This window comes from Acanthisitta chloris, unplaced genomic scaffold, assembly GCF_000695815.1.
Source record: "Acanthisitta chloris isolate BGI_N310 unplaced genomic scaffold, ASM69581v1 scaffold1562, whole genome shotgun sequence".
NCBI classification, from domain to species: Eukaryota; Metazoa; Chordata; class Aves; order Passeriformes; family Acanthisittidae; genus Acanthisitta; species Acanthisitta chloris.
The window spans coordinates 198,706-209,127 of NW_008661987.1; the positions used below are offsets into that span (position 1 = coordinate 198,706).

A 10,422-nucleotide genomic window follows, 5' to 3' on the forward strand; every position below is an offset into this window, starting at 1 on the left:
ATTCCCCACAGGGCTTGCCCCGCTCTCGATTTTCTTTTGTTCAGGAGTAGAGCAGGAGCTCCACCTTGTGTCCTGTGACACTCATGTCCACACCCGTCTGCACTCGCTGCCTCGAGAGATGAAACTAATGATCAATCGTCACTTTCCGGGTTTTTTCCGTATCTGGTAGACAAGTGGATTAATGTAAAGGTGGACATACTTTTCATGTATTTTCAAGGCACGTGTCTGGTTTCAAAAACTTCAAAACGTTTTGAAATCCACCTCCCTTTATTCCCACTTCATGAGTATAATGTTGGAAGCAGGCGCAGCAAGTTTATATGACTGCCAAGTGTGATTTGACTCTGCTGTAGAAGAAATATTAGCAAAGAATCAGGTCAGAGATCACTTGGACCTAATAAACAAAGACACCAGTTCAGGGGAGATGCCTTGAATATTACAGTCATTTTGAAAGAGATGAAAGGCAAATGTACTTGATTGCTCCATCAAGGCAAGGCAAGGCACGTCAGAAAATCTCAACACTAAATCATCAAGCCAAAGGGGACAGACGTAGTCCCACAAGAAGCATACATTATCCTTAGTCTTTATAGATGAGACAGTGCCTAGGAACGGACACGATAGCAGCAGCAGGTACAATTCAGGGAAAGCTATCACCAGTATAGCTGCAACAATGCAGGCATCCAGCACAGTATTAGAATTAAAACCAAAACTGTGCCCAAGATAGAAACACTAAACAAATGCCAAAGGCTTCCTGAAGCATTACAATTCCTTCCATAAAACGTGAGGGATATACACCTGCTCTTTGTGAAGAGCATGTGAAAACAAAAATGGACTTCCCAAGTTAGCAGAATCAGCATTGAAGTTAAAGACCTTTCTAAGTACAATGGCAATTTTCATTACTGCCCAGGAGGACGACACAGGGCGGCAGTGCCAAACTTAGATCTGATGTACCTGAAACATAAGCAATAATGAAACAACAGTTGAGGTAATACTCTTCAGGTTCCTTGATTCCTAAGTGGCAGTCAAGACCAGATTAATCATCAGTAACATATGTCAAGCACCAGAGCCAAGGAAGTCCAAATGCAGAATATTATACATACCCTAATATTGCAGTCATTTCTCCTGATTTGGTATACCAAATTGACACAAACACTCCCACTTACAGTATCAGACAATCAAATCAGACAATTCTTTAATCCTTCATGTCAAATGCAAGTGTGAAAGGGGAAGGAAAAATCAAGAAAAGGGGAAGGAAAAATCAAGAAAACAGTATATTCAGACTGGACAAGAGCCAGCCTGTACCTCTGGTCTCAGATCTGCTGTAAGACTAGCTTTGAGCTGACTGATGTTTATCAACACCAGAGATATTTGCACTGTACAACAGTTGGGGCTGAGCTCCAAGAAGAACAGACCAATGCATTGATAACTGTAACACCACATTCAAAACAGTCCTCTGGAGATTCTGAACCTTCTTTTTTCAGATTTGTGAGGCTGAGGCAAATTTTTCTACAACATGCTCCTTGACAAGGCAACAAAGAAATTGGCGGTGAAAAATATGCCAAAAGGATAGTAGAAACTTGCAGGTATTTCAAGCCTATAAAGTTGTCCCTGCAAAAGCCTTCTGATAATATAAAGGCAGTTAGAGGTTCTATGTACAAAACCCAAGAGGGCAAAGTCAGACAACAACACTTAGAATTTAAGGTAAGCCATGTTTCCTGAAGAACATTCAGTCTACAGAGTATTCTGCCTTACAAAATCACTGATAAGAAATGAAATTACTCTGTACTGGGTCTGACTGGGATGGAGTTAATTTTCTTCATAACAGCTTGTATGGTGCCATCAGATTTGTAATCAAAACAATGTTGATAACACACTAGTGTTTTAGTTGAACAGTATTTGCGAAGCATCAAGGCCTTCTCTTGTTCTCACTCTGTCCCTCACAGTGAACAGATTGGAGGTGGATGGTGGGGAAGGGGGTGCACAAGAAGCTGTGAAGGGACAAAACCAGGCAGATGTCATGAAATAACAAAAGGATGTCATGGTAAATAAGCAAAGGGATACTGCATGCCATATAACATCACGCTCTGCAGTAAAAAGGAAAAGGTGGGGGTAGAAGGGGTCAGCCATCCTTTGCTCTGGAGCTGGTTGGACATTGGTCAATCCATAGGAGGTGGTAAGCGATTGTCTCTGCAACACCTACTTTCATTTCTTTCTCTCTTTCTTCACTTTTTTACTTACTAAACTTATTTTGACCCACAAGTTTTCTTGCTTTTGCTTTTCCTTTTCTCTTCCCTGTCTCACTGGGGGTGGGTGAGGAGAAGTGAACTAGCAGTTGTGTGGTGCTTAGCTGCCTGTTAACCCACAACAGGCTCAACGCACATTTGTGCACTGTGTGCAATTTCCTGTTGAGACTGGATGCTTTCTACACATACATTCACAGAGTGTACCCATAGACTATCACTCAAAAAATAAATCCATATTGTCCAGAACCAGTGGAAACATCTGTGTCTGCTTTTACCTCAAGCTAACCAGCTGACAAAGCTCCACTCCCCACACATGATGACCTTGCATCAGAGTCAGAAGAATATGACAGAGACAGAGGAGAAGCTAAGCCTACCACTGAATGTTCATTATACACTTCCACAACAAATACTTTTCTTTAGAACTTCCTAGTTATAATGAAGGTCTTTCAACCATTCCTAAATTTAGCTACAAGTGCTACAGGCACTGTATGTTAATAGGAGCACTTTCTTATAAAGTACCTTTTCTTATTCCATCCCTCACTTAAGAGGCATCCCAAGTCTAAAGTTTAGCATACCTAACTACTGCTGTTAACCAGAGATTCCTTCACATTCCTGTAACCCAGCATTACTGAAACAATGGGGATCCAATCTGGTCTATAAAGTTAGATGTTATTAATCTAACAACAAAAATCCACCATCTTTTTTTGTTTGGTTGGTTTTTTTGAGGAACTAAAAAATCAAAATCAGCTGGCTTACCTGCTGAAGCCATTCTCTGTGGTAGATCACCTCAAACTTCATAAGAACTTTTGCTACTTTGTTGTAGTTGCGGATTATGCGCTTGCCATCTGCCATTTGTAGAACTTCTCGGTGCTTCTGGAAAGTCTCCATGGGTTCCTGGATCCTACGGAATAGGTGGCGTGTCCACAAGATCTTACCAGCTACCGGAGGCAGATTACGAGCCAGCGGAGGATTCTGTTTGTGCCTTGTGTAGATCTTACAGACTGTTTCTATGTCATGGCCATAGTTTTGAAATATTTTCTGATACTTTTCATCAATGCTGAGATTTGGGATTTGTAATCTGCTTAGAAAAATAAGAATCATGAATAAAATTCCTTCAGCACTTTGGAAATTCTTGTAACACATTGCTGGAAAACAGAGTCGTTCCAGATTCCCTTGCATGCTTTAGAAAATACCTACTTCAGCAGCAGAGTTTTCACTAAAGCTTGAACAAATGCTCTCACAACCTGATTCCAAGCAAGCAAGATTTACACCAGATGATAAAAGTTTCCAAGTAAGCCTACACATTTTCTGTTTTGCCACTGTTTTCAAACACTGGGCTGAAATTATGTGCAGCAAACTGTAACCAATTCACCACTAGCAGTCTATTTCATCAAACAGATTACAATAAGAAAACTGTCAGAATAAAGAGTGAGGCTGCTTTGCAGCAACGTTAATTTATCAATACAAATTTCACTGTTTCTTAATACAAGCATTTTACTCTCTCCTAACTGCCCTGTAGTAACAAATTAACATCATTGATCAAGCGCAAAGCTAAGGTGAATATGCTAACTGACATAGTATTCCTGTACTTATGTAATAACTTTGAAAGATGAAGTTCAAAGTCCACTTATATTTTGAATTTTCTGATACAAAAAAAGTATGGGGTTTATGCATTCAAACTGCTTAGAACATAATCCTTAATGGAGCTGAACAGTTGAGTGAGAAGAGGTTGAGTTGGTTTTGCTTGTATTTACAGAGATGCCTCCTGCTCTGTTCCCTCAACTTCCCACTGTCCTCAATGTGTTATTTCCATTGCCTAGTAATTTTAACAATCTACATAGGACATAGTACCTTTTGAATTTCTGCAGCATACTCAGTGCTCTTTCAGTGTTCAGAACACTTTCAAAGGTGATGTCCATGAAAATCCTTAACTGATCCTGAAGGAGAGCAAATAATTCTACATCAGAAAGGTCCATAAGGCACACATCACAAATCCGTCAGGTATTATTTGACAGAATTTATTATGCACTCCCTATATTAGAAGATAATTTGTTTATGTGAAACTAATCTCAATAAGTATTCATTGCCCCTTTCTTCCTTCCATCAATAATTAAACAAAACATGGCCAACTTTTGAGGCATTTTCTTTCCCTCTGTAGCTGTGCAACCAACAAAAGCTTTAGTACGCTCCAATGTTGCACCATGCTGAGAGCCCTCAAAGAACACTTACTTACCTCTTGGTGAGTCAAAGCGAGACAAGCATTTATTTTAATTTTTTTCTTCTACAGATACCCTTTCCTTCCACCAACCTGTGATTTCAGAACTATGGGAAAGTTAATTATCTGAATAGTTTGTACTATGCTCCCATTCACTCCATGAAATCACTCATTTTTCTCTTATTCTTGCTAGCTTACAGTAATGAAAAATCCTTTTGTTGAAGGCCCTCAATGGCCTATTCCAAGAAACTGGTCTGAAAGATAATAAATGGAAGCTTTAAAGTGGAAATACATTAAGTTTTTAATTTAAGAATACAAACTTTGAGATTTGCATAATTTGTTTGGTGGTAACTCAACTATTTCTGCTTTCATAAGGATTCATCAATAAATTAAATTCTCATTTGAATAATAACACATACATGAAGATCATTTATCTCTCTGCAAAACTCTTCATAGTCTTGGTCAAAATCAGTGTTCCGCTGATCCAAGAAATCGTAATGTTTATTCTTCACGTTGTCAACAATGCTCTAAAGAGTTTCACAGAAAAAGAAAATTATCACCAAAAAATTGTCTCATCACAAAGACTTACCACACCAAAACATTTAGGGTGAGCACATTCGCATTTCACCTTTGCCATTGGTTTCCAGTATTTGTTGAGCAATATAAGCAAACCACTTAAATGATATATTTGAACAAGCTGGTGTAATGGTAATATGAATTTCATTTATATTATTTACTTCTGTTTGAAGTCAAGTAGAACTGACGGAAAATTCAGACTCTTGCTTTTCATCAGAGACATCTGTTACCCATTAAACCTTCTCTCATTGAGATGCTAATTTCTATTTAAAAGTTAACAAAATTCAACACAGAAAAATATTTTCACATTATTATTTTCCATATCTTTAAAGCAACTGACTCCATAGATAAACACACTATTCAGAAGTCACAGTAAGATGCAGCACATCACCAGCCCAGGACTTAGTCTTCCTATGGTTCTTTTACACAGCTGTTGTTCACTAAAATTCATTCACTGAAGTTCATCTTAATCAGCATCTCCCTTGAGCTATACACACAGTTAAAGCATTTCTAATGATGAACCACTGTTCAGCATCCTAGTAGTTTACCACAGTACAGCTATGAAGCTCAACATATTTTCAGCACACCAGACTTCCACTGTTTTATTGTAAGTCAACTGAACATCATTTTTATTGCACTGCTATAAATAAAATTTCCATCCTTTCCTCTAACAACAAGCAAATCCTAGACAATAACTAACTGGTAAAACATAAAGAACTGCTACCTATTGTAAAAAATTTTCAAGTCATATAATCGGACATAGCTATAACTATAGTCCATGTCAAATATTTCAGTACCTCAATTCAGTACCAAAGATATGATCACTTTTCTGCCCTTTATACATATTATCCAGACCCTTTCTTGTAGCATGTTTTACCTAAGCATGTACAATTTCCCATTATCCTGCTCCCCAAATGAAACTGACTTCACAGTAGCTGGGTCTCACACAAATTTTTTACTTTAGGACTTGGGTGCTGCAATGGACAATGAGGTGTACAGAGTTTGCAGACTGCATCCATGCCTGGGCTACTGGTCACAGGCAGTTTTTCAAAAGCCACAAATCCTACAAATAAATGAGATTCTTGTGCTCCAGCCTACCAAAATAGTATGTTCATTGCATGATCTTAAAATTCTCAGCAACCTAAGCTGCTGAGAAGCCTGCTGACACAGCTTTAGAGAATAGTTCTCAAAAGCAGAATTTAGAGGACCCCACACCTGTCCTGCGCACATGGAAATGTCTTGGACAAACCTATCCTTCCAACTGTGCCCAAGTTAATTCTCAGAAGAATACAGAAGGGAACAAAGCAGAAACTGGCTACTGTGAATGATGTATTCAAAAGATCAAAACCCCAGGCTGCAAGAGGGAGTGAATTGAACCAGGATGGACCATGACATGCCTCTTATTTTACCTTACAGTTATTTAACTAAAGCAAAGTGATTTACTCATAGCCATAACAAAAAAGAAAATGGCAGGGTAAAGCAAACTAGAATGCCACACTTGCCTGTACTGCCACTGTATCATGTGATATCTGAAAGCAGCCTACAAAGTCCACACATTGAATACTTCTGATTAATTTCAATATTTACAAAAGGGCTACAATTACAATTCTGCACTAATAAAGATACACAATAAAGTAACTCAGACTCAATAAAAGCAGAGAAAACTCTACTTGCTAGAAACGAAAGTTATTTCATAAAGAATTAAGGAAAAGAACATGATTTAGCATATTTATATTCTTAGAAGAGCTCCCTGTTGTTCAAGTCTCACTTCTACTAAAGCATAATACCAAGAAGAAAAGAGATTTTGCTGTTTCAAAAGAGAAAAGCCTAAACTTGGAAAGCTTCCCAGAGCAAATCAGCTAAGTCATTTCTCTTCTTTCCTCACACCACAGATAGCCATTTGTGAATTAAATTGTTCTTCCCTCATAAAACACAAAGCTGATGATTGTACTCTAGATCTAAGACAAGTTTTAAATAAACTTAATAATCTGTTTTGCTGGAATTAAGCTCACTATTTCCTCAGTGAAACAAAATAAATCTTAAGAGTCCAAGACTTTGGAGGGTTTGTTTGGTTTAGTTTTTCTTTTAATTACTTCTTTCAATAAATCAAAGTTGTATTTGTTTGTATTTATGCAGCACAGAAAGGGGGCTTCTTTGACCCCAAGCTGCAAGGAAAATCTGACTGCAGCATCAGCCAGCATGGCAATGGACCCAGCCTCAGTGGCAGGCACTGATCAGCTACCCTAGAATGATGGGCAAGAGATGAAGACACAGTTTTGGTCACAGTACACACTCTCATACCTAGCCCAGCATTCACAGAGACATAAATGTTACACTTCTCACTTTTTCTCCTGATCATAGCACAAAACCATGGCTCTAACTACTCACATTACAAAGTTTCCCCATTTGTTTGTTTTTTTCAATCAACTTTGATTTTAGCACACCTCCTTCACATGACTACCTGCACATTTTCATCTTCTCTGCTCACTTCCCTAGCAGTCACATATTTGCATTGCTATTACCGAGTAATTTTAGCACAACTTAAGAGTTAACTTTTCTCTTAATAAACACTTTTCAAGTTTTCACAGTTATGGGTTTTTTAAGGTTCAAGTCAGGCTGACAGGATATCAAAATTTACTGTGTACCTCGTACTTTGTGATCATTTCTTCCAATCCCTCTATCTTAGATTCCTGTAGAACTGCGTAGATTTTCATGGTGTTGAAAACATCCATTATCTTTACCAGACGACGATGAAAGGTTTCAAACTTTCCAAATATATACATCTCACTAAAATTGAACTGTCTTTCAGCTGGATTTTGTTCCAAATTCTCTTTTATCTTGCAAAAGCAATTTTGATATTCCTTAAAGAATTTAAAAGAATTTCAAGCATATAACAAAAGTCACCGTCTTTAGCTGGAACAAAGTTTACACAGATAGGTATTATCCTAACTTGATGGCAAGCACAAGTTTCATCAATAAACAATCATGAACACTATAAAGATAGTAATAGAATTTGTCTCTGAAAACTAACTCAGCAATACCATTACAGAATCACACATTTCATCAAATGAATGAACTGCACATATATATATATATGTACATAACCTTTGCTAGCGTGGAATTCTGTTCCCTCCATTTTATAGCAGGGCTTGATGTATTTACCGAATAACCAAGAAGACAATCCAGATTTCAGTTTCCAGAGACTGAAAATGATTGTGTGCTGAGTAGCTTTATTGAGCAATCGTGGTTCAAAAATCACTTTCCAGAACAAAACCTCTTCTGAAGTTAGAATGCTGTTCCACAGCAGCTTTCAGTTTTCATTCTTCTTTCTTAACTGGGCTCAAACTTTAGTCCAAACATGTTAAATTAAATTCTCCCCAAAGTCAGATTACACAGTCAAGAGATTTGCTTGAAATGGTTTCTTTCAATAATAGTTTTCTTTGTAATATGATGTTCATTATTTTTATCACATACATGTATGAATAACCCCACTTGGAGGTATCAATACAAAGGATTCGAATTTTCCTAAATTGTTAGTGATTCAAATTTAAGTTTTAATCTATTGATTTTCTGCAAGCTTCTGCAACTAATAAGACTCAAATAAAACCTTGATCTTTTAACATATTCTAATACAGCAACTGAATAATTTGATGTATTTTTATAGAAATACACAATATTTGTACTCATTACTGATAGTAAGATGTCATACAAATTTACACTAATTTGTGCTAGACCCATGAAAGATTTGTTGCTTCAGAAGGTGTCAGGATAAAGTTCTAGTCTTCCAACCATGTATTAAGGAATCAAAAAGTAATAATGGAGAAAGCTCAATATGAAGCTTCCAATATGTACAGGGAGGTTATCAAAAAGACAGGGCTAGGCTCTTCTTCACAGTAACACATGGGCATAAGCCAAGAGGCAAACAGATGAAAGAGATGATGTTCTGAGTGGATGTAAGGAGGGAATCTTTCACCCTAAGGACAGTCAGTGAAAGAGGCTGCCCAGAAAGGCTGTGCAGTCTCTCCATCCCTAGAGATCTTCAAAACAGGACTGGATAAAGGACCAGGCAATGAAGTTTGATCTCACAGCTGCCTCTGCTTTGGCTTTGAGCAGAAAGTTGAATAAGATACCTGCTGAAGACCCTTCCAAGCTGAATTATCCTATAATGCCGTGCTTTGAAAGGACAAAAAGAAAAAGAAAATTCCAAAAAGGTCATGGAAGTGTATTCAGAAAAATAAAGGCTATCTTCCCAACAAGTCTACACAACGTGAACAGCTGAATTCTTCTCAGTTCACTAAACTGTCCTTTCTAAATGTAGCTTGTCCACATGTCTTTGGAACATATTCAGCTCAGCAACACTCCCTCTTTTTTAATTTCTATTCCATATCCCCCTACATCATGTGAGAAGAAACTTTATAGAGAAGCACAGGCATGAAAATCCAAGCAATTCTCTGATAAGAAGCATAGTTAAGCTAGACTATGCATCAAAATTCTGTTTCCAGAAGATCAACAAACACTGGACTAAATTCCCTGTTAGCTCTAATATAAATATTCCAGTGCCAAAGGATATTTTTCAATTGTTTCATTTTTCTTCACTGTAACATTGCTTCTTCATATAAGGTAAAGTTTTTCTATTCATACTCTCCTAAATATCACCTTATATTCTCTTTTTCATATGCTCTTCCCACCTACCTGTTTGAGTCTAATGGCTGCTTGTAGCTTTTCCATAACTTTCTCTCGCGGTTGATTCCAGATGGTGGCGGTATCGTTGTTTGTAATGTAAGATTTACATGCTGTGATCATCTGATTGGTCACCTAAAAGCAGTTTTTAACTTGTGAAAAAAATACATTTCAAACCAAAGCATATTCTGCCTTTCTCTCAGTCATTCCATTCCTCTGACTCCACTGGCCTATAGTCTGCAAAATGGCAATACCAAATACCAGCCACATTGACTGTCATCCGTGCAACATGCAGCCTCCAGAACATGACACAACCAAAATGGTGTTGATTAACTACTCTCATCCTAAACCTAAACACCTTGTACCAACCTTGAAATGTCATTGAGGGCTCCAAAGTCATAAGACTTTATCTCTTCTGAAAGCAAAGGTAAAATCAAGGGCCCACAAGACTATAAACATTAAAGAATAGGTTGTCCTTCCAACTCCATTTCCTTCTTTATGCAAACATATGGAGGTTTAAGGGCAATAGGAATTTAATATAATTGGGTCTACTTTTTGTAGTTCATAACAGGCAAAACTTGTAACAAGAAGTTCCTCTATCTATTCACATCAGGGTTGAGATTTTAGTCTGAAAAAATTCTTAGAACTCCAAATTACAGGTAGTAAAATACATCCTAAATTTGAAGCAGTTTAGCACTATTTTCAATTCCC

The 10,422-nt window shown here is 37.5% G+C and overlaps 1 protein-coding gene across 1 annotated transcript in view; it reads right to left on the reverse strand.

Annotated features, from left to right (window-relative positions):
- Positions 1-10,422, reverse strand: part of LOC103798160 (dynein heavy chain 5, axonemal-like) — a gene marked incomplete at its 5' end in the record, with an annotated part of 107,827 nt that overhangs the window by 86,206 nt on the left and 11,199 nt on the right. The window contains 5 exon segments of the mRNA XM_009070408.1: positions 2,997-3,318; positions 4,092-4,177; positions 4,875-4,982; positions 7,677-7,892; positions 9,724-9,846. Of these exon segments, the coding sequence (XP_009068656.1) occupies positions 2,997-3,318; positions 4,092-4,177; positions 4,875-4,982; positions 7,677-7,892; positions 9,724-9,846 (855 nt within the window).